General features: G+C 45.2%; 1 protein-coding gene across 1 annotated transcript; it reads right to left on the bottom strand.

Moving 5' to 3' along the window:
• Window positions 1–24942, bottom strand: KLHL6 (kelch like family member 6). Its single transcript, XM_014941524.1, has 7 exons — window positions 24588–24942; window positions 19531–19696; window positions 11255–11704; window positions 8545–8782; window positions 4883–5085; window positions 3088–3301; window positions 1–1015 (listed from the first exon to the last, which is right to left on the bottom strand). Exons 1-7 carry the CDS (start codon window positions 24845–24847, stop codon window positions 714–716), a joined length of 1833 nt encoding a protein of 610 aa, XP_014797010.1. The 5' UTR covers window positions 24848–24942; the 3' UTR covers window positions 1–713.

The raw sequence follows: 24942 nt of genomic DNA, 5'->3' as shown, positions 1-24942 counted from the left end.
TCAGCTTTATTAGAAAACAGCTACAATGAATGTTCAGTGGAACCAGATTAGCGTTCATTTATATTTGCAGTCTATGCAGTCTCTTTCTTGGGAATGACAGCAAGGTTTGCAAACTGAGATGGAATTTTTGGTCACGCAGAACTGAAAAACTAACGAAGTGTCTTTAAGCAAACAAACACACCAACAGACAAACTGGTTTTAACTTAATCTACTGTGCCAAGCAATGGAAAAAAACCCACAGCTTTGGAGGAAACGATGTTACATTTCATCAAAGTTACAAATCTTTTCATTCCAAAAAAGCATCTTCTCTTTTGCACTAGTAGGTGCTGCAAATCCAACGTAACTCAATAAATAGTTGAATAAACTTCAGGATCAGGCTGAGCCAGTTCAAGCACGTTTCTGGGCAGATATAGCTGGGAAGTAAATTTCCCACCTACACATCCCATTTCTCTGCCTGATTGGAGATATTGTGTTGGCAGGAGCTAACTACAGCTGGTCCTTTTGTTTTTCTGTGGAGGGAAGGAATTAAGATAATTTAAGGATATACTGTACAGAGGAAATGCAAGGACTGAGCATATATATACAGATACTCCCCAGAGGACCCCGGTGGCAATTTTTTCATCCATTGCTACCTGCAGCTAAAAAAACATCGTCATTGCAGGCTGTGCCACGGGGACACGGAGGCATTGGGTTTCTTTGCAGTTCTCCTATGGTCAGACAGAAACTGCCCCAGGCACAATCCTACGGATGTGTGTGTAAGACTTCCTGAGGGTAACACTCCCGTGATGAGACACCCCCCGAGGCAGGACACACTCCTCGGTCAGCTTCTGAGTTTCAGGGTCCCAACAAAGCACTGTCGCAATGACTTCGTTCTTTTCATCTCGGCCGCCGGTGATAAACAGCTTGTTGTTGCAAGGAGAAATCCCACAACTGGCTCTCTCATGGGTGAATTGAGTCACCAGGCACCATGTGTCTTCCTGGGGGCTGTAGGAGTAGAGTGCTTTCATTGCCCCACCTGGAGAGGAAATGGATATCAGTTTGCACCAGCCATTCCTGTAAGAGATTTTAACTGAACCACCCACTTCAACAAGGCTCCATTCCTGACATTCGTAAGAATGATTTATGCCTCAAAGCTAAGAAAAAACAAGGTCACGGGATACTTTATTGTTTTGAAAGCCAGATCTGCAAAAGGGCCACTTATTGTTCGTAAGGCTGTGGAATTTAAGGCCAGAACAAACTGCTGTGGTCATACAGTGTGACACAGTGCAGCCAGCAACAGACCTTTCTCATACCTGCTGCTTCAGCTAAAGATACGACTTTAGCAAAATACAATCTTGTTTAGAAGAGTTCAGATTATGAAGGTGTAGATGTGGTGAGCTGTCACTATTAGAAATGGGTGCAAGATTTCTTCACTGACTCCTCTAACTTCATTGTCCATCTGCCCATTAAACCTTCTTCTGCCTTGAAGTGGTTATTTCCGAAAGCCCATTCCTCATTTAGAGATTTGTCAGACTGAACTGATAATCTTCTTATGGGTAAGCTAAACAGAGAGTGACTTTCAGTTTCTCCATGTTTCCCCAATCTGCAGTAATTCTTAAAACTTTCTGTGCACCTTTTCCAATTTTGCAGATTTTTCTTATGAAAAATGGTCAGTATCTCAGTACCCAAGAAACACTGTGGAAATATATTCCCTCCTGAGAGTACCAACAGATGAATGGTTCTTATTCTGAAATTTGCAGGGACTGGGTCTGTCTTCAACTGTATAGAATAGGACTGAGGAAACCTCGAAGCCACGGTCTTATTGATGCGTTGCAGCAATGCCTGGGATCCTACCCGCTGGCAAAGCGAGCATTTATCTATTGTAGTTATAATAAATATTGGTTTTGGTAATACTACTTCAGGGATGCTCACTGTGAGGTGACTTAAACAAGTTTTATTTCCCGATTGGAGCAGACTGAAAACATACACATTGTTAGTTACAGTGATTCATGTGGCACCTGGTAGTTCATCAGTCTGGGTAACGCGATGGCTTTGGATGCAGTAACCACACATTCTTTTATCTTTTAAACCTCAGGTGGGGCTGATTTTTATCCAATTGAGCTTAGATTTGTTTCTCAGATAGGGAAACAATAGGTTTACTGGTGAAAGATGCTGAATGATTGTAACTGGAGTATCCTGTATCCTGTCAAATTGTATCAGGAGATGTATCAGCTCACCCCTAAGTCATGCCTTCTCTTTCTGTCTCTCCTCTTGAATGAAGAGGGTGATGTCAATCCCTGTGCTGAGGTGAAGCACAAGGTATTTACATACACACAAGGTGCACATATATGTACGTATATATGTGCACACACATGCACGTTATAAATCTCCCTTCAGAACACCATTTACTGTTTCATGATAGTATATCTGGCTCTATCCCAGCCCTCAGCACCATATTGATTGTACTGCCAGAGAAAAAAATTCTGTGCCAGGGCTGGGGGAGATGAATCTTCAGAGCTCCTGTTTTGGAAAGAAATGTTCCTCTTTCCTTCTTTAGTTTTTTTCCAGCACCATCTGGAGATGTGTGCAGGCTCCCTTCTTCCTTCACAGTTCAGCTCACTACCACTAAACTCCTGTTCTTCCATCTTTGCTTCCAGTTCAGGCAACTGACTGAATTAACCCATCACGATCTAGTGAAGAGGTCTGGAGCTTTGGGTATCAGTGGCTTCCATGACCTGCTCCTAGTACTCCTATCCCTACATAAATCCTGTGTGCAGTGGGCTGTGTAATGCCCCTGGAAAGGACAAGGGGACATGATGTAGCCACAGGGTCATGCCCTTGCCACTATGAACCCACTTTTGAATGGCTTTAAATTGTCCCTGGGGTAGGTCCAGGTTTCCAAGATACCTAGCATGCTAACCAAGGAGTTAAACTTGGTGACTCTTCACTGCTGTTTGTGAATGTGCTGGATTCCCATCCCTCAATAAACTCAAAGGGAAAAGCCATCTGACCACTTGATTACGCTCCATAGAGTTTGTGGCTAAAACTAAGACACAGAAACAAGCTCTGCTGTGTCTAACCAAGAAGGAACATTAACACTTCACCTACCCACAACATAAATGTGGTCACGGAAACTTGCAGCATTGATGCATTTGGCTTCTACTGGCATGGCAGCTTTCAGGCTCCACGTGTTGGTCGCAGGGTCATAGCACTGAGTCTTGTCCGTCGCCAGCTTCCCGTTGGGTCCTCCTCCGATCACGTAGAGTTTCTTCTTGTAGCTCGCTGCTGCAAAGGAGCTTACATTGACCATGAGGGGAGCAGCCTGTGTGACCATAAAAACTCATTAGTAACCCTTTTGATTTCAAGTAGTCAGACTGATGCCTACAGGGTAGGAGTCTGCTGAACTTTAAGTCAGATGGTCTTTTCTGAGTCTGAGTAGAGTTCAGAAGATGATATTTCAAGGGATAAGGGAGAAGTATGTTTCAGCTTTTTCTTAAGACTGTAAATCCCTTAATAAAAATATGCTCTGTTCAAATACTGTTATTAAAATTACATTGTTAAAAATTCAAAGGCTAGGAAATATACAGAAATGCCTCAAATCTCCTTTACATACTTAGGTACATTGAAAAAACACAAGATGATCGTTCTACTTGCAGCTGTGATTGTTAAATTCCTCCACATGGCTTTCTATCATCTAAACCCTAGGGTTTGTATCTGCCGTTATTATGCCTGATGTCATTATTTTCATGGATTAATTGGCTGCCTAATAGTCTCCTCTTGTTGCTTGAAGTACAGTTAGAACTGTGGGGTTTTTCCATCCTGTTTACCTTGAAACCCATACTTTCAACTTAAATGTCTAACCCAAACTGTATATAATGCACAGGTTGCTACACACATTATAAATATATATTATGTATCAGAGCAGTTGTTTGCAGCCTGTGCTCTGGTTCATGTATAGTGTGTTCTTATTTACTGATTTATGGGCCACTCACTGTAAAAGCCAACTAAGAAAAGGAAAATTAGAATTAGGCATCAGATATCTCACAGGCAATGATTAGCAGGAAATACCTTTTTTTTTTTTTTACTCTCTGAAGGATACTAATTTTTACAGAAAAAAATATTTAGGGTTTTTGCAGATCAGAAATACTTAAAAGAATTGTACTAGTACCTTTCTGGTTCATTTTTATCATTCAAAGCCCTAGCATTTTCTGATTAAAATGTTCCAAATGAGTGAAATGTTACGTGATGCAGTATCTTACCTCTGACCAGCAGTTATGAAAGGGATCATATGCTTCCATGCTGTTGATTCTCTGCATGCCATCGAACCCTCCAATGACATATACTTTGCCACCCAACACAGCCATTTTATGCCTCCATCGCCCAATATTTAGATACTCAATTTGTATCCATTTGTTGATGGAGGCGTTGTATTTCCAGACATCATGTTTGGTTTCTTTGCCACCTGCAGTGCACAGAAACCCATACTTTCAACTTAAATGTCTAACCCAAACTGTATATAATGCACAGGTTGCTACACACATTATAAATATATATTATGTATCAGAGCAGTTGTTTGCAGCCTGTGCTCTGGTTCATGTATAGTGTGTTCTTATTTACTGATTTATGGGCCACTCACTGTAAAAGCCAACTAAGAAAAGGAAAATTAGAATTAGGCATCAGATATCTCACAGGCAATGATTAGCAGGAAATACCTTTTTTTTTTTTTTACTCTCTGAAGGATACTAATTTTTACAGAAAAAAATATTTAGGGTTTTTGCAGATCAGAAATACTTAAAAGAATTGTACTAGAACCTTTCTGGTTCATTTTTATGATCCAAAGCCCTAGCATTTTCTGATTAAAATGTTCCAAATGAGTAAAATGTTACATGATGCAGTATCTTACCTCTGACCAGCAGTTATGAAAGGGATCATATGCTTCCATGCTGTTGATTCTCTGCATGCCATCGAACCCTCCAATGACATATACTTTGCCACCCAACACAGCCATTTTATGCCTCCATCGCCCAATATTTAGATATTCAATTTGTATCCATTTGTTGATGGAGGCGTTGTATTTCCAGACATCATGTTTGGTCTCTTTGCCACCTGCAGTGTATGTGACACATGTAAATACAATAGCATAGCTTGTATTAACTCCAAATCTAACTGTCTTGCAAGTGAATCTCTACTCATGCTAAAGCACACATGTAAATACAATAGCATAGCTTGTATTTACTCCAAATCTCCAATATGGTTAAATTTAAAAATGTTTTCTCACAAGAGAAAATAAATCATTGGCCTTTATTATTAGCTTCTTAGTGACCTACATCAATGGCCTGGCCCTGCTATACAAAAAGAAAAATTCTGCATTTAATTTACTTAATAGTGAAGGAAACTCTGAACAATTTCTGCAGCCAAATATTTGGTAAAGGTAAATCACTGTTCTTCACTTTACCAGACCACAACCATTTTCATTTTAATATTGAGTGAAGGACCAGCCACACACAGCATGGTGATATGCAGGAGATTTTTGTGCACCACCAGGGCTTCGCAGAATGCTGGGCAGTGACAAATGAACAAACGTGATTTAAATAAGGTAGCGGAGGATGCTGCCGTTGGTAGTGCCAAATCCCTCCGAGACAGGCCTGCACTGGGGAACTGCCAGTTTGTGCAGGGTAGCTACAGTCAGCTACCCTACTGGTTCACATCAGAAAACAAAAGACCTGACTCTGAACTCCTATCAACAGTAGCCCTGCATGACACTGTAGAAGTTTTACTATTCAGCCTTGGGATCATATGGCTGGGATCTCATTTTGGTGCCTCTCCTTCTGATCTCTTTCTCTACTGACTTGGATTTGCTTCAGATTTATAGATTGAAGGTCAGAATTGGACCCTGCAGACATTCTAGAGCTGTCTTGCAAATGAATCTTTACTCATGCTAAAGCGAGTGTTTTAAATGCAATGCATTTTAATGCAGTGTTTTAAACAAGCACTGCTGTTTGCATATAATTTTGGTGTAACTGCGATACGCATGTATCTAGTTAAGCCTGAAACCACATTTGCAGACCGAGTAGCTTATTCCGTCATCTGCAACCTGATTAAACATTTGCTTCACTGGTGAATATACTGAAAAGAGAATTCATATTCCATTGAGAAAGTGCCTGCCCTCATTGGCATTCTGTACTGCAGGCAGATCACTGCAAACTGATGGAGCTCATCTCGGGGCCAAATAGCAGATTGAATAGGAGATAATTAGCATGCTAGAAAGAGTCGTTTGTAATGCTTTTGTCTCAGTATTTTTCACATGTATGTGTTGAATTTTATTTGCACTCAAATAGCTGAAGTGGCTGAAGGGCCTGAATGCAGCTTTCATGGTTACAAAGGGGCTGAGAGACTGCAGGTGTTCCCTTTACCCTGCCTTGAAATTTCTCTTTTACATGAGCTTGTTCTTTCCTGCACAGGCTGAAACGCTGGTAAGAGCCTGAGCTGGACCAAGTGGGTGAATTTGCTGCACATCAGGGGGCAGGGAGAGATTTTTGAGAGGACTAGAGGTTTTTTTGGTTTTGTTCTTTCTCTAGTCCACAGTTCTTTCGAGTTTGAGGAAAAATGGTAGTAAAAGTAACAGAGTGGTGAGTGACAATTCGTGTCATTTAAAGTTACGCCAGAAATGCAGTGTTTCAGTCCATCCAGTCAAAGCATTGAAACTGTTCGGGGAAGGGTGATCTAAAAGTAGTCATCATCTCGTGCAAAGGGCTTTCCCATTCAGACAGGAGAGTTCAGATGCTAAAAGAGTAGGGAAGACTCCAAACTGTACCAGGGTAGTGAGGGAAATATGCGTGTGGGAGGGGAGATCAAGTTAGGAAAGATGGAAGTCAAGTTAGAAAAGAACCAAGTCACAGGAGCTAAAAGAAAGAAAACGAGTAGAAGGACACACAGGAGGAGGCAGATGTTTAATAAGGATCGAGGCAATAATAATTTGGTCTAGCTGGAAAGAAACTGCTGATGACTTTGGTCCACTCAGCCCTTTATTTGAGTGGAACAGTGAAAAGGAGATAGGAGAAAGGCTAAGAAAGAATGGAGGGAGTGAAAGAGATGAAAGTAAGCAGAAAAGGAAGAAAGAGGACCTGTGATAGTGGCATCAAGGGGAAAGGCAGCTCAGACTCACCAGAGCAGGGGAGGTGTTAGCCTGGCCTGGAAGTAGCCTGGATAGAGTGTAAAATAAAAACAGAGAAGAGACACTGGAAAAGATGTCAGGAATAAGAGGAAGCAAAAAGCCTGTGACCTTGAGAAAGAGGAAAGGGTAAGAGATTAAAGGCTGATGGAAAAGAGACCTCTCAACTCAAGAGTGTGAAGGTGTGAGGGACGTTCCCTAATCGGGATGTTTGACTTTGGATCCCCTCTACAGCTGACCTGTAACAGAGGGTCTGCTGCCAGCGTAAAAAGAAACTCCCTATGGTGGGCTAAAAGGAAAAAAAAAACCCTTTATATGTAACTGGGGAAAAAATAATCTAATTCTTATCCTGGGATAAAAATTTAATGAACTTTAAATTGGAAGAAGTTAATAAAAATCTGGGAATTCCCAAAAGAGGGAATGCAACAGAAGATATTTGAAAAAATGCAATGGACCACTCTTCATACTTAAGCAAAGCATTCACACTTTAGCCCTCCCTCCTCCTTTCTTCTCTCCTGTCTTAAGTGGGCATAGGATGTGGTGGATGATTTTGCAGGAAAAAGTGTCCTCCCCGTGGAGGCACAGCTCTGTATCGGGGTCTGTAACGTGGCAGTGATTACAAGCTCTCTGTCACTTTTCCTTTAGAAAGCAGAACGAGATCATCAAACTTGTTTTTGACAGGCCATCAAAACCAGCTGTCAAACTGACTGGCAAGGTTGAGTTTAACCTTTTTGGTTGTCAAAGTGAAAACTCTGTAGTTCCTGGATCAAAACCCTACATGGAGCTCAGCTGTATTTGTGTGGGAAGTTAAATGTGCCTTTTGAAGCTCTCAGGATGAGGGCCTGCAAACAATATGTTCAGACCCACGCTGTGTGTCTGGAACATTGGGTTTCATCTGGCTTTGATGCACTGTTGAAGTGCTCCTGAAAGTGCTGTTTTCAGGTAGCAGCCAAACAGTGGTGACAGTTCCCTGCAGGTTCTTGACTGATCGGTGCAGAATGACTCAGATTCTGGCAGATTTTGCTTACGCGTTCGGAGCTGCAGATGGACTTACTATAAGAAGATGCTGGAGCAATTATTCTTCATTTTATGTTTGGTAAACTGTTCTCAGAGTCCCTTCCATGATCACTGGCCCTGAGTGTGCACTCACAAGCAGCCATATGTATAGATGAATATTGTTTGAAAAGGAATCCTGTGCTAAAACCCTTTCCAGGGCCAGGCAATGTCCTCACATATCCAGGACTTATCTGCAGTGGGTTCAGAGCCAAAGCATTAGGAATACCTGTAGTGCTTAACTCTACTAAAGCTGCCTCAAGCATGCTTGTGAGAAAAGCTGGAAATAATTGTGAGACCCCTCCGTTCCCCTCTTCCACTCCCAACAGCTTGTTCCTTACCCGATATGTAGACTTCATTTTTTAGCGTAATGCATGCAAACTCCACCCATTTTTTATTCTCATTCTCCGTCTCCTGCTCTGTGATGGGTAATTTGGCTACTTCCAGGCGGCTTCGCCTCAAAGGATCCAGGCAAGTCACTTCTGCCACAAACTTCTCATCTTTTGTACAGCCCCCTATGATCATAAACACCTCAGACTGGAACTCATGCATCCTGGGCTTGGTTCTTTCTGTAATGATCTGAATGCAAGCAAGACAGAGTGAGTACACAGGGCACTTACACCTGCAGCTACAGAAAGGTCTGGTGACTTTTTTTCTGATTACCTCTTTTGTAAATCACAACTGGCTTACATCAGCCGAACCAATTATCAAACGCCCTCTAAGTTGAAAGCCTGGAAAGCACCCCAGAAGCATTCAGTAGAAGTTGCTGTATCCTTCTTCCAGCAGTATTTCTCCAACACTGGACTTAGTTGCTTCTGCCTACACACTAGGATGCTTTCAGATCCTCTTGGGAATTCACAGGGTGGCACCAAGAGCTATGAAGGTGAGCTCTAGTGACACGGCTGGGTGTGTGTGAGGCAGCTGAAGAGGACAAATTTTATTTGGGCTGACTGAGTGAGAGTAAAGTAGGAGGGCCTTGAGGTTTGTGTATGTCCTGGGGAGCTTGGAGAGAGCAAGGCTGCAGTTAACGTGGCCAGGAAATAAGTGCTCTCATTATCTGTCCTGAAGAGATATATTAAAGCATCAAAGCAATAGGACTTCTCTACTATGGGGGTGCTTTTATTGCTTTCTTTGTTTATAAGCCCTTATTTTATGCCAAGACCAGAAGACTTAAAGCCAGCACCAGGCTCTGAAACGTGGCCAGCTCTAATTTACTGCCTGTTGGCTTAGTTTATTTGCCAGGTCTTTGTCTCAGGGACACTGAGAAAAGTCACTTCCCGGGTAGATGTTCACCAGGAGCAAAGAATGCAGGGGGTTCTTGGAAACTTCTGCTCTGCCTGGAGGAAATGCTTACAAGCAAGTGGAAATGAGTGCATTTGTGTCCCAAGGGACACTGGCACTATGCTGAAGGACAGAAGGAATAACCTTCTTCCCCCCCCTAGTTTTTCCATACTGGAAGAAAGGCTGTGTAAAAGGTATGGGGAGCATGTAAAGTTTTTCCTCTGCTTCTGCTGTATCAATTTGCATATGCTGAAGGACAGAAGGAATAACCTTCTTTCCCCCCCTCCCCCCAGTTTTTCATACTGGAAGAAAGGCAGTGTAAAAGGTATGGGGAGCATGTAAAGTTGTTCCTCTGCTTCTGCTGTGTAAACCCTCAAAATCTGCTGGTAGGGGTCTGCACTCCTCTGCAGCAATCTTACATCTGGCGGGGACAGGATTGCAGTTGTTACCTTCTGTGAGCCCCAGAGAAGCTTACAGTTTTACTTCTCTCTCTAAACTACTTTTCATATGTTTCTATAAATTGGCCTAGTTTATCTGTATTTAAAAAGTATTATTTGCACAGACAGAACTGTTGTATTTTCCCTATGTTTAGCAAATTATTAGGGGATTTTTTTAAAAAACATCTGTCCCAGGGCTTGCCAGCTTTCAGAATTCTGCTTTTAACCTGTCAGTCACCATTGCTGGGCGTTAGCCCTGGGGAGAATAGCTGTCGGGGCTGCCTCTGACGGCTGCCCCTTTGAAGATGAGCGTCATGAGTGTTCAGCCCCGAGCGACACTCCCTTTATCCATCCCACATGGACCTGACAGGCTGCTGAGTGGGGCAAGGCTTCCTCGGGCAGTCCCCACCAGCCTGGCTGTCACTGCCCGGGTCATGGTGTGCTGTCTTACGCAGTCACAAAGAGCCCTTGGTCTTTCCCCTCTGCCAGTGACACATCTGCGAACGATGGATCCACAGCATGCTCCCGAGGCCTCCTGCCTCCCTCTGACTCTCCAAGGAGGCACACAAGTTTCCTCACCTGCTCACGTACCTTTGCTCCTGTTGTGAAATCTGACCTCGAGTTGCTCTCCCCTCTACCCCACATTTTGGGCCAGGAGGTGTGATTGATACCTAACTGTCCAAAGAGGACCGGCAATTGAAGAACTGGAGATCTACCACAGCCTACCTTGAGCAGGCAGGACAGGACTCAACTGGATGCCAGGACGAGCCTGTCTCTTTGGGTGCAGGGACCTCTGCAAATGAGGAAGACAGGCAGACCTCTCCTCTGGGAAGAGACCGTCTTCTTCATGGGAGGTTGTTTCTTTCTGAAAGATTTCCCCCCATAAGTAATGAATGGAGTTGTTGCATATTCAAATTTGAAAGAGTCATTACAGATTGTGGCAGAGTTTAGTGGGAAAATGATCCTTCCTTTCTTAGGCTTGAAATATTAGCTGAGGGTGAGGTGTGAGGAGTAACACCATTTGCCTTTTTACTGGGAAAGTCACCTGGGGTCTTTGTTTAGCTGCACAAGTGTGCGTATGAAGGGTGAAGCTCAGATGTTCATATACAGGAAGCTGTACACTTTGTTTTAAAACAAGCTACCAAGAATTTCCAAGCTCTAAATAAGCAGGATAACTGGTGGGGCCCACCTTGACTTTTCAGTAGCACAAGGTAGTGAAACTTCAGTGCAAATGCCTTTTTCTGCCTCATGGTACTGCTCCCTCCGATGGAATTTTTAAGCAGAAGCATGAGATATTTAGAAAGAGCAGCAAATACCTTCCTTTTTTACTCACCTCATTGCCTGACAGATGGTACATTCTTGCTTCCTGGAGCAAAGGAAAAACATCTGGACACTGTCTAATGAGTTGATCAGCTTCAACAGTCTCTACGAAATACCAAGGGTCCAAAAGGGGCAGACGGACGTTCTCCAGCACATATGGCAGGAGAGGAAACCTTTCCGACTCCTTGTAACGAACCCAGTTCATTACAGTTTCGAACACCTGTGCCTCTTCCGTGACGTAGAGGTCATCACTCTTCAGCGTGCTGCACAGAATGTCGGCCGGCAGCTCCAGGAACTCCTCGTAGTTCAGGACCTGGGTGAAGTTCTGGATAATGTAGTTCTGCACTTGCTGCTTCAGGCTGTGCAGGGAGTGGGCATCAGCCAGCCTCAGGATGCCAACGCAGTTCTCTGGCTGGAGGGCTTCGGTGAGAAAACTGGCACAAGCATCTACCATCCGAAGGAACTGTGGACAGAAAAAGCATGTTTAAGCACCGAGGGGTTGCTTGTATGACCGTATTGCTAAAGAGCTATGGAGCTTTTCGAATATTATTTTTGTCACAAAAGTAAAGGGGTTTCTAACATCCCCCTTACCTCCGTAAGATCTCAAAGCATAAGCAAACATGAAGTTGGAGTTACAAAGCACAGATAAGGTCCCCAGGCTTCAGATGTGCTTGCCCTGCTTCATCTGGTATGTCAGCTCAGATCAACTAGGAGGGAGTCTGGTGTTGGAGAGCAGGTGGCTCCACTGTCTGCATTTATGCTCCCACCATCCAAACTCTGGAGGTGTCTGAGGACAAGCCAGGGTGGTGGAAAATGAGTGCTGGGGTCTGGGAGGCTTCGGCCAAAGTGCAGCCTCCCCAGAGGGTATGGGCATGTTCTCCTGTACTGGGGGACGTGGCAGGAAGAGAGTGACTATCGGCCAGTCGCTGAGTTGCCCAACAGCCAGGGTTGTCTGGCAAGTGTCTGTTCTGGTGAAGGCCTTTGGAGTTTTTAGTGACCTTTGTTTTCCTTGTCTTCACCATTGGTTCAAAAAAAACATAGATGTTCACTTTACACACAGAGTCTGCTTTATCAAAGAACTTCCTATGTTTGCATTCAGGAAGGCATCACAACTACTCTCATCATTTCCTTTGCACAAAAGCCCCACCTGAGGGTCCCAAATGCGCAGATGCTGGACCACAGATGTCTGTGGGGCATTGGCCATGAGCTACAGTGGGAGCTGGGTTGCTGGTGATTATTCAGGAGTTGGGAACCATTTTGGGATAGAACTGATAAGTTACATTGCTTCATCCTGGCCTTTCCATCACCTCTGTGATTTCAGATATGGAGAGGGGATCAATATTTCATCTTGGTTTTGCCCCTGAGCAGGGCAAACAGCAACACACAGAATGATGGGTCAGAACTGATGCTCTGCATTTCCGTCCATGCTTTTTGGGTCCTTTTTCCATCCAGTGTCAGCAAGCAAACCATTTAAACTCGTTCCATCCCACTGGGGACAGTTGCACAACAGTAATTTAGGGGTAAAAGAGGAAGTGAAAAAATTTTAAACACTGTAGTATGTAGATTTGTTTCAGTAATTAGGGTAGAATCTTCCAGACCCGGGGTGTCGTGTTGACACATTTAGACTGTTTACCAGAGCTGAGCGATCACAGACGCTGCATACAGACTACCTGGTTCCTGTTTTACATTTAGATGTGGTCAAGAGTTTAGAGAAATGCAACTGACTGATGAACAAGGGTACACGAGGTCTCAGAATATTGTGCTGCCGTTGGGATATAAATATGTCAGCAGCACGATGGGGCATGGTGGCAGAGCTCGGCGGCCCCTCGGGTGCCTGCCACGCTCACGTTGCCTGGCCTAGCACAAGGCTAACATTTTGAACTCGCCAGTGCATCTCCCTGAGGACCTGAGAGGACTTTGCCAACACTGAGTAGTCCTCAGACCTGGGGCAGGTTAAGCATTAACCCTTTAAAAGTTGGCAGTAACGAGACGCAAAAAAAACCAAATCTGGGATTTGCCAACGTCACTCATCAAGTCATCCACAAGTCTGGGAACAGACCCTAAAATGATGTTCTCACCAGCCTACAGTCCAACCACTGCAGACTGCTCTAATTATTTATACATGGCTTGTTAAGAGCGATACTCACGAGATGACACCAGAGGGTTTTCTCCCAGGCGGTTCACGCTGGTCTCACAGCCACGTAGACACCACTAATCACGCTGGGTAGCTGTGTTTGTGGCCAGACAAATGCGGAACTGCGAGGTGTGAGTGTGAGAAACGGTTCCCACCGAGGGCTTAAGCAGAGAGGTTGGGCTGCTTGAGAGCATATCACAGCAGGACTTTCCCTGCCTGCTCCTCCTCCTCTCTGTACTGCACCGTCTCCCCCCGTGACTCCATTTAAGGACAAAACTCCCCCCAAAACTCCCCCAAACTCACTGGGGGTGCTTCAGTCCCATGAGAGGAGGTGACTCAGGAGAGCACCCAGGAGGAAGACACCCCTCAACCTCTGCTTCATCTGCTCTGATTATTCTTGCAGAGCTCTGAATTTTCTTCTTTCCCTTCTGCGAGTACCCCTCCTAATGCCACCCCAGGCATTTGAAAAGCCCTGTTCCCTGGGAACAGTTACTTCAATAACTGAGTTCTTCTACTAATACCCCTTTGAATCCAGGTTCTTACTTGCTAGAGACATCCCATGTGCTTACTTGGCCTCCGCTTGGCCTTCTCTTTGAATAATAAAATTTATTCTCCCCATTGAAGGCCTTGCTTGTCCCAGCTTTGATTCAAGCGTAAGCAGTGCCAGCAGCCCTGCCTCCTGCTATAACCCCCAGAAAGTGAAGGGAATGGTGGCTGAAAGGGCTGTTATTCATGATCCCTCTCTGTATGCAGCAGACTTGGGGGTCACATCCTGCACCCTGCAGCTGCGCTGCCCTCGGCCACCCGCTCTGCCCGCGGCTGCAGGGGCAGCATGTCCCAGCTCAGCCATAACACCTGCCTCCCACGGGAGGGGAGCCAGCTGGGTGGTGAAGGGGCACAGCGACCCTTGCAGGGTGGCTTTCTGGGGGAGCTGGCAGCTTTCTGAGCCCGCGGGCTGATCTCAGACCCAGAGCTGCCCAGAAGCCCTTCGTTAGCAAATCACGCCTTCTCGGCTGGCACTGCGCGGTGGCTGCGGCGTAATTAGCACTGTCCTGCGACAGCCACCCTGGCCGCTCACTGCTGAGTGGCTACAGGATGGTCTTCAGATAATTGGCAAAGGATTTTCCTTCTAGTGTCCTCTTCATGAAAAGCAGATTAATGTAGGGATGAGAGGTGCTTTGGGAGGCAGGACGGGCATCAGGCTGGTGGTGCTTCAGCTGTGCCCTGCTTAGAGCAGAGTGGGGCAGCTGAGGGGCATCCTCCCGTGTTCCCACTGCAGCTGGCATTTCCCTGGCAGTGCTCACCACAGCCCTTCATGACAATCATGTTTCTCTTACGTCTGCTCAGGAGCTTGCTTCCCTCCCATGAACTCTTTCTTTCCACCAAAGCAGCTGACGTGGCCCCTAACCCAAGCCACGCTGAGGGAGTGGGGTAATAGAGAGGTTCCTGGGGGGGCAGGAGGCAAGTAGACAGGTATGAAGGTTGTTGTTGAATTACTACAAGGGAAGCAGAGCTCTCTGCCACAGCCGGGAGAAGCAGCTGAGATCCTGGCCCTACCAGGAGATGAGAGGATGGGCTGCTCCGCAGGCAGTGCGGGTGGTAGAGGCTGCTGGGCTGGCTCCGGGGTGGGCACCCAGGCAGCCGCCAGCCCAGACAGAGAAGGTGACTACTGAACTCATGTTGCAACTGTGGAAAAAATTTGTCCGGGTCACTTCAGGGTGAGGCTTAGCTGTTCAGCAGCTCCCTGTTCCTAATCCTTCACCTGCTGCCCCCCAGGAGGAAATCTCTGTGCACAAAGCACACTGTGGCGGGGATTTCTGCTCTCTCTGAATAGCCCTCCCCCTCTCCCCGCTGTCAGTTTGGGCTGCATTTGGTCAAAACTCACTGGAAGGGAATAAGGGAAGGCATAATTATGTAAAACGTCTTCAAAAATAGTATCTAGAGAAAAACGGAGTTTCTATATTGGAATATCTAGAACTGCGCAAGTTACTTCTTTTTTGGTTCTTTGTCAAGTCTGAGAGATTGAAGAGAGGCACTGCCAAAAATTGTTGCTAGTCAGATAAAAAAGTGCTACTTGGAATTTGCTTTTCTCACGTCATTAATTGGAAAGGAAAGAATTTCCCAAACTAAAATGCTACAATAAATTGCAGAATTAACCTTTTCAGCTGTTGATAAACTGAAATTAAATATTTGACTTTTTCAAGCATTTCTGTTTGTTCTTCCACATAAATAGCAGAGACAAGCTGGCAGAACGCTAGTAGTTACTACATCTTTTTTACACAAAGCCCAGTTTCAGCCAAAAACCTCACCCTTGTATAATGTGAGGCTTTAAGCCTTAGAAATCTTGATCGTATCCAAGACCATTGCAGTCAGATTTGGGACCACTGCTTTTAGTAGAACATTCCCGGTTTTCTAGGTTTTTGTATTTTACTATTCTTGCTGATGGCACCCTCACGATTTTATCATTACTCTAACAGCATTCAATAGTTTTCTTACAGCATCAGCCTTGGTGATCAAATTTATTCTTAACTTTAATGAAAAATATGGAAGAGAAAGGAAAAACCATGTTTATGCTTTTAATGGTTTCAGAAAAAAAAAAAAAAAGAAAAAAAATTGGAATGATCCTAAAGAAAAAAGGTTCAGGAGAAAATGAAAAGATCACAGAAAAGTGTCCTGAAAATGAACCAAAAGTAACCTTTGAGTGGTACCAGTTTGCAGTATTGGTCTGCTGAAAATGTCAGCCAGCTACTGCGCTCCAGCTGCAGCCGACAGTAAAGCTGGACCACCTTTTCTGGGCTACCTGGGGGAGCACTTTGTGATAACTTTCCCCTCTCTCCCCACAGCAAGTACCAACCCCCATCACCCCAAAACCCACAGATCCATTTCAGAGCAAAACCTCCCGTGTAAGATTCAAGAATCTGAAGTTCGTAATGAAACGTGATGATGACGGAGTGAGGTGTTTCTTGCCTTCCCTAATGAAAAGACTGGACACACACACACATTGGCACTTGGCAGGTTATGCTGGTTGCAATTTGTTAGCAATTTGCAGCTTGGTACCAGGGACTGCAATTTGGTAGACCTCACAGGTGATTTACAGGGCACGTGAATACCTCATGGACCAAAGGCTGAGTAACGCTGCTCAAGTCTGACTTCCCACAAGTCATGACTAAAACATCAAGAGTCCTACAAAGGAAAATGCTACCTTTGCCTCGTGAGCCTCTGTCTCAAGGCAATGGAGAGGGAGAGATGAAGTTAGCTTCCTGAAAAGGCTCCAGGGAGACCTCATAGCATCCTTCCAGTATCTGAAGGGGGTTTACAAGAAAGCTGGAGAGGGACATTTTACAAGGGGATGTAGTGATAGGACAAGGAGTAATAGGTTTAAACTGGAAGAAGGCGGATTCAGATTAGATATCAGGAAGAAATCTTTCAGGATGAGGGCGGTGAGACCCTGGCCCAGGCTTCCCAGAGAAGCTGTGGATGCCTCATCCCTGGAGGTGTCCAAGGCCAGGGTGAACAGGGCTTTGAGCAATCTGGTCTAGCAGGAGATGTCCCTCCCCATGGCGGGGGGTTGGAACTCGATGATCTTTAAGGTCCAACCCAAGACCTCCTATGATTCTGTGATTCTCTGGCTGGCCATACCAGCCACTGCTCACTAACTCTTTTGGGCTGGAAGACATCTGGCCTCCACGGGCTAACCTGAACCTTGGGGAGCACTGCCCCAGCATCACAACTGCTGCCTGGAAGGTGGCACATGGGTGGCACAGGTGGCCCAGCTGTTTACCTCTTTGCACAGCAGCATTCCAGTAGATGTCTGCAAGAGACAATTTTTACTGCAGTATAAGTTCTTAACTTTAATGAAAAATATGGAAAAGAAAGGAAAAACCATTTTTATGCTTTTAATGGTTTAAAAAAAAAAAAAAAAAAGAAAAAAAATTGGAATGATCCTAAAGAAAAAAGGTTCAGGAGAAAATGAAAAGATCACAGAAAAGTGTCCTGAAAATGAACCAAAAGTAACCTTTGAGTGGTACCAGTTTGCAGTATTGGTCTGCTGAAAATGTCAGCCAGCTACTGCGCTCCAGCTGCAGCCGACAGTAAAGCTGGACCACCTTTTCTGGGCTACCTGGGGGAGCACTTTGTGATAACTTTCCCCTCTCTCCCCACAGCAAGTACCAACCCCCATCACCCCAAAACCCACAGATCCATTTCAGAGCAAAACCTCCCGTGTAAGATTCAAGAATCTGAAGTTCGTAATGAAACGTGATGATGACGGAGTGAGGTGTTTCTTGCCTTCCCTAATGAAAAGACTGGACACACACACACATTGGCACTTGGCAGGTTATGCTGGTTGCAATTTGTTAGCAATTTGCAGCTTGGTACCAGGGACTGCAATTTGGTAGACCTCACAGGTGATTTACAGGGCACGTGAATACCTCATGGACCAAAGGCTGAGTAACGCTGCTCAAGTCTGACTTCCCACAAGTCCCAGGTCATGACTAAAACATCAAGAGTCCTACAAAGGAAAATGCTACCTTTGCCTCGTGAGCCTCTGTCTCAAGGCAATGGAGAGGGAGAGATGAAGTTAGCTTCCTGAAAAGGCTCCAGGGAGACCTCATAGCATCCTTAAAAAAAAAAAAAAAAAAGAAAAAAAATTGGAATGATCCTAAAGAAAAAAGGTTCAGGAGAAAATGAAAAGATCACAGAAAAGTGTCCTGAAAATGAACCAAAAGTAACCTTTGAGTGGTACCAGTTTGCAGTATTGGTCTGCTGAAAATGTCAGCCAGCTACTGCGCTCCAGCTGCAGCCGACAGTAAAGCTGGACCACCTTTTCTGGGCTACCTGGGGGAGCACTTTGTGATAACTTTCCCCTCTCTCCCCACAGCAAGTACCAACCCCCATCACCCCAAAACCCACAGATCCATTTCAGAGCAAAACCTCCCGTGTAAGATTCAAGAATCTGAAGTTCGTAATGAAACGTGATGATGACGGAGTGAGGTGTTTCTTGCCTTCCCTAATGAAAAGACTGGACACACACACACATTGGCACTTGGCAGGTTATGCTGGTTGCAATTTGTTAGCAATTTGCAGCTTGGTACCAGGGACTGCAATTTGGTAGACCTCACAGGTGATTTACAGGGCACGTGAATACCTCATGGACCAAAGGCTGAGTAACGCTGCTCAAGTCTGACTTCCCACAAGTCATGACTAAAACATCAAGAGTCCTACAAAGGAAAATGCTACCTTTGCCTCGTGAGCCTCTGTCTCAAGGCAATGGAGAGGGAGAGATGAAGTTAGCTTCCTGAAAAGGCTCCAGGGAGACCTCATAGCATCCTTCCAGTATCTGAAGGGGGTAAGTCATGACTAAAACATCAAGAGTCCTACAAAGGAAAATGCTACCTTTGCCTCGTGAGCCTCTGTCTCAAGGCAATGGAGAGGGAGAGATGAAGTTAGCTTCCTGAAAAGGCTCCAGGGAGACCTCATAGCATCCTTCCAGTATCTGAAGGGGGTTTACAAGAAAGCTGGAGAGGGACATTTTACAAGGGGATGTAGTGATAGGACAAGGAGTAATAGGTTTAAACTGGAAGAAGGCGGATTCAGATTAGATATCAGGAAGAAATCTTTCAGGATGAGGGCGGTGAGACCCTGGCCCAGGCTTCCCAGAGAAGCTGTGGATGCCTCATCCCTGGAGGTGTCCAAGGCCAGGGTGGACAGGGCTTTGAGCAATCTGGTCTAGCAGGAGATGTCCCTCCCCATGGCGGGGGGTTGGAACTCGATGATCTTTAAGGTCCAACCCAAGACCTCCTATGATTCTGTGATTCTCTGGCTGGCCATACCAGCCACTGCTCACTAACTCTTTTGGGCTGGAAGACATCTGGCCTCCATGGGCTAACCTGAACCTTGGGGAGCACTGCCCCAGCATCACAACTGCTGCCTGGAAGGTGGCACATGGGTGGCACAGGTGGCCCAGCTGTTTACCTCTTTGCACAGCAGCATTCCAGTAGATGTCTGCAAGAGACAATTTTTACTGCAGTATAAGTAAATACGAAGCAAAATACTTCTAGAACCCATGAAATCAAAGAAGTTTGCAGTGTGTTAACCAGAGTACAACATGGTGTTGCCAGAGCGAGACTGCGTCAGTGCATTTGAATTATCTGTACCTGAAAAAGGCTGGCGGCTTCCAAGACTTTCTGTACATTTTGCTTTGTGATGAGCATCTTGCTGGTGTAGGTGTAGTCCAAGAGTATATTCATGGTTTCTGCGTCAACTCCTTTAAGTATGATCTTCTCTTCATATTTCTCTCTTAAATCATTGCAGAACATGGCCCTGAAAAGAAAGACATTTATCTTTTACTGCATCCCAGCCAGGATGAGGCATTCAGAAAACATTTGGTTATATAGATTTCAACACAGAGTCTTCCAATTGCTTCATGTTTTATGCAATTAGTCCGGTAGCAAAGTAACAAGGAAAATCTTTTTGTTGCTTTCATACTTCTTTACTCACAAATTTGATAGGCGTACACACACGATGGATACCCCAGAGCTGGACTCTGCAGTAGACCTGGAGCTCCATGGCAGCAAAAGGCAGCTGGGACCTTCCCTGAGCAGTGCTGTGTGCCTGGACTGATGCTGCAGAGCAGTTGTGATGTCTCACCTGCTAGCCAGGCTCTTACTCTTTCTGTTTCTCGTACAGGCTCAGCTCATTAAGCCCAAACCTCCAAGCCGCTGACATTCTCCATACTTCGTTAGCACTTAACACGTGTACTTTATAAACCTTATAAACCTTGTTAAGGTCAATACCCCTGTGCTTTGGAGCTGCATAACGCTGCTTAGACTGAACCCTGAGGGCCAGACCAGATCCACATGTCTGCTAACCTCACCTCTAAGCTTCCCAACATATCTTTGACCCCATTAATACCAGGGATGGGCCAGGAGGGAATGGCTTATGGATTTGCTTCCAATAAAGAAGCTATCTTTTCCTCTGCTAAGTTTTGGGAACTTCTGGTAGAATTGTAGAGCTGGTAGCTCTTGGCTGCAGAAGTACTTGAGCAGTCATGAACTGGAACTACTGTTAGCCAGAAAGTGCAGTGTTTTCGTGCACGTTGATACCACCTCGTCTTTGATAGATAATACTGCATTTGAAAGGTGACTGCCACACACAGCTTTGGCACTAGTCAGGTATTTCATGTGGGATATAAATCAGTAATTTCTCTAAGAGCTTTTTTAATCCGCTTTGCATTGTGATAGCTGCAAGGCAAATACGCGCATCTTCCTCTGCATTTTCAAGTAAGAGTTTTAAGTATTTCTTCCAATGCTTTTGCTTTTATTTAGAAGTTTGATCAGTCCGTCTGGTTCACTGCATTCAGAGAGCAAGATTTCACATCATTTGGAGTCTCGCTCCACAAATTAGAAGTACATGAGTCCACTTGTAACTGCGTTGGTGAAAAACATGTGCAGATCTAAAGTGTAATTAGAAGCGCTCTTTACCCTGCATACCAAACCCTTCTTTATTAGTCATGTACAATGTTGACAGGACAGTGCAACCTGGGAAGTGGCTAGAGATCCAAAGTCTTAGGCCATCCTTTTCTTGTAAAAGCGGTGCCAAAATAAAGCTGTCTGATTGACACATCTTACTGGAACAAAGATACTAACAGTTTTTATTGCAAAGAGCTTAGGCATGGTGAATGGCAAATGTTTGGAAGATACCAGCTACTCATTGCTCTAAGAGCTACCTGTTCCTTGCCTCAGCAGAGATTTTATAGGAAGAGAGAGCTGATATTATCTCAATAAATTAAAACCAGCCTTTTGGATAAGCAGCAGCAGGAGACTTGGGCAGAGAAGTTACTTGTCAGAAAAGGTATTCAGCCAAAATTCTCATTTTCCCTTTACTCGTCTTGGCTCGTTAGAGGTTTTTGATTCACTGCTCTGCTCCATGGTCTGGTTTCTGCTGCCACTGAAATCAGAGTATTTGAAAGGCATTAAGAGAAAATGCTCCTTAACTTCAGTGAGAGCGAGAGTGGGATCCTCCTTAGCTTCTCTCCCTTTTGGTGGTGTCTAATGTTGTATGCCTGGGGCATGCAGGCAGGTGGCCCACTGGCCCACACTCAGTGCCCACTTCTCCCTGGGAATGGAATTTCAACATGGAGAGGGAGGTTTGTACAAAACAGCTGTTTCAATTGCACGGGATTGATAGGTGCCGAATGCTGCGTCTGAATGAGAAATAGGCCGTTGTAGGATGCAGGTGTTGTCTGCTCTTGTTCCTTTTATCTCTTAAACTGGTGACTCCAGTCTTGTATTTAACCATCCCTGTCGGGGAGGTGAGAGCTCTCACTTTCGTCGCTCAAAGCCGAGGGTTTTGTGGAGGTCAGTTGAAGATACCCAGCGTTACACCATTGCACGGCTGCTCAGAAACCAGCCTTGGGATTCTGGTGGAGGTTTTGCATAGGGATGTTGTCAAAGTGCTTTCACCAATCTCTCTCCTAATCTGTGAAATTGGTTTAGAGCTGCCATCCACTCCCCGTCTCTTAGGGTAGAGATTCAGGTAGCATGGCTGCAACCTGCAGAAACCACACATACTCCCACCAGCACTCCTGTCTAGAAGGTGACAGGGGTGAATAGGGCCATACTGTCCTGGAGAGCAGGCTCCTCTAAGGGCCCTCCTTCTGCTCAGATGGAGTACACCTCATTTCTACCCTGTGTGCCAACCACAGGGAAGACCACTCAGGGCTGATCTGGCTGAGCTCCTCTGCTGGGGATTAAAATGCTGCTTCTGAACCCGTGGGTTTGCCTGTACTTAAACAGAGAGGTGTGGGATTATTTTCTCTAAGAAATGCACATCTGAAGTTAGGGGCCCAGGGCCAAATTTTGATACCTAAAAATGGGCAAATTCTGAAAAAACAAGGAGAAATCTCAATGAAAGAAATGAAGGGTGGCAGTCTGTGAAGTACTTTTTAAACACCCATCCACACTGGAGTGCCTGTGCTTGAAATTATGAACCCGACTTCAAACCACCATGCTGGAGTTTGAGGATGCTCTGGAAAATATTGCTTCAACCTCTCCCAGCCCCATTCTCCCACTACCTTGGGCAGTGTAGGAGTAAAGAACTACTGCTTGGTTTGTATCTCCTCTCCTCTCCTCTCCTCTCCTCTCCTCTCCTTTGTTATCTTCACCTGGGTTAAGTGGAGAGTGAAGTCTATTTTGTGTATAGATGCAGGACATGTCTGAAGTTCTAATCTATCTGCTCTCACGCAGTGCTGGAGGAAGGACTAGGAGCTGTTACGGTTGTTTAACCGCGTTTAAGTCAGCTGCTGTAGATCTCTTGCATTACGGCGCCCGGCGCTCAGGAAGGGGGTTGTGTAATTGCTGTTGCAGAGCAATGAAGCCCATGACTCACAGGGTCCCTTGTACTTTGCTGCCGTGCACGGGCGCTACAGGCCCTGTAATAGCATGGAACATACTCACAGGAACAGTGTGATTTAAGAATTTCTTTCTTCCTTGGGTTCATGCAGCTTCTCGCGAATTATGGCAAGATGAAAATAGTCGCCTCGTGAGTAGTTAGAACTAGTGAAGCTCAGTTCCCTGCAGACTTGTGTCCTCCTTTCCCCCTTCACAGTAACCTCAGCTTCCCCTTCCCAAGCCCTCCATTCTCTCTGGTTATTCCTCTCCCACATTTCTGTGTGAAACAACACACTGCATGTGTTGGCTGGCCAGGACGTGCTGGTTACCCAGCTGAGCACCATGGGGTCCCTGTCCTGGCATCTCTCCTCTGCTGAGCTACTGATTTCCATCAAACCTGCGGGAACTTCAGTTTTGAGATTTCCACCCTCTGCCAAACTTGACTGAAACTAACGCAAAGAGTTGTGACAGGAGGCACTGACAGACAGGCAGACAGCGCGATGTGATAAATCTCAACTCCGGGGGAAGCCAGGCCAAAGACAAGCACCCAGGGTTGTAGACCCCACGCATGTGTGCAGTTGTCTTGGGATGAGATGACCTCCAGCCAGGTATCACCCCTTTCCTTCCCAGGGGCAGGCTGCAGCTCAGGGCTCAGTGGAAAACCGGCCAGCAGTAGTCATCAGAAAATTGTCTTTTCTGGTTTTAACCGTTGAGGTCCCTTCCGATTGCAGCACCTTTCCGCACAGCAGAAGAGGAATTACTGTTTTTTAAAGTAACGTTGTGGTAATTCTTATCTTAATTAGAGCATCTTCTGTCCTTCCTGCACACGATGCTGTTAAGAAAAGTCTGGGTATCTCTGATTTTATTTGTACATTCTCACATGTGTGATCTATATAGTCTATCAGCGGAAATAATACCTATCTCCATATATTCACAGACACAATGTCCTACGAGATGGTAAAAGCAGAACTGTTCTTCCAGGCACTGCCAGCAAAGCTTACTGGACTCCATTAAAATTAGCTTTCTGCTCATGTCACAAGTGGTCACAGGTTCTTTTTTCTCATGTTTCCTCTGTAGCTATTCAGTCATCTGACCGCTTTAGCAGTAAAAAAAAGACAGACAAAAAATGCCAGCCATGCAAATGTGATTGTCTAAATGATAATGGAAAATCTGTGTTAAAACTGATACTGAGTTCCTCTGTGTGTCTAAAATTTGTCCTTGCTGGCCAGTAGTCTCAGATAGACTATCTATTGTAGTACTGAAAGAATGAAAAATTCAAGAGGACCAGAAGGAGGGGGTGAAAAGGTAAAATTGCTTTCAAGCAGATATTTCCCATTGCAATTGATTTTCAGTAACCCTAGGAAAGATGGAAAATTCCTTCTCTTTCCTCCTCAACAATTTTGTGTAATATATATTTTTACCACAGAACAGTAATGGGAAAAATGATCAAATACCACAAATCCACTCCTATCTCAATAAAAATGCCGCATGATCTGCATGAATATTCCTCTTTGCCTGTATCCCACGGGGTGACAGATACTTGGTTAAAACAAAATTTTCTCATCCACTTGTCTGCCAGCCGTTCTCTGTTTCTTTGCATGCTTTCAGCGGACTTGCTGAGTGCTGGTATCAGAACTCCGGCAAATCCACAACTTGGCACCTGCCTTATTTAAGTCTCCAACTTTAAAAAAAAAAGAGCTGAAAGGTGTCAGGAGTTACAGACTCTCTGCGAATTTGCAGAGTTTAGCAGCCAGTTTACACTCCTTGGAGATCTACGGTTCAAGGCTAAGAAGCAAATTAAGTTTCTTGGTTTTGTTTCTTACCTGAAATAATTGCTTGCTGCAGCAAGGACCACTCGGTGACAGGAGAATTCCCTGCTGTCCACGCACAGGATGACATCCGTAAGGGAATTTTCAAGCCGAAGGTTCTCCAGGCCATTCTGGAGCACCAGAGAGAGTCCCGTATCATCAAACTTGACCTTTTCGCCGCTCGAGACTTCCACCAGGTCCCCCATTTTCATCGAACACTCATTGTCCAAAGAGATCTCGGGCTCTTCAGAGCTCTTCTCCAGCGTGTCCCCCATTTTCTGGCCAGCACCGTCTCATTCTGTTGGTGCTTCAATCTAAAAACTGCTCCTAAGCTTCAGACGAGTCACACTGCAGAAGTTGGGCGGATTTC

The sequence above is a fragment of the Calidris pugnax genome, unplaced genomic scaffold, assembly GCF_001431845.1.
Source record: "Calidris pugnax isolate Ruff unplaced genomic scaffold, ASM143184v1 scaffold117, whole genome shotgun sequence".
NCBI classification, from domain to species: Eukaryota; Metazoa; Chordata; class Aves; order Charadriiformes; family Scolopacidae; genus Calidris; species Calidris pugnax.
Note: the sequence above shows the minus strand (reverse complement) of the source record. Positions and strands in the feature narration are given on the sequence as shown.

Excerpts from the sequence above, each read along its gene's own strand:
- KLHL6 (XM_014941524.1), bottom strand. The coding sequence starts at position 24,847 with ATGGGGGACACGCTGGAGAAGAGCTCTGAAGAGCCCGAGATCTCTTTG. Across the intron at positions 11,705-19,530 it reads AAGCCGCCAGCCTTTTTCAG|TTCCTTCGGATGGTAGATGC; the intron begins GTACAGATAATT and ends TTCTGTCCACAG. Across the intron at positions 1,016-3,087 it reads TGACCACATTTATGTTGTGG|GTGGGGCAATGAAAGCACTC; the intron begins GTAGGTGAAGTG and ends TTTCCTCTCCAG.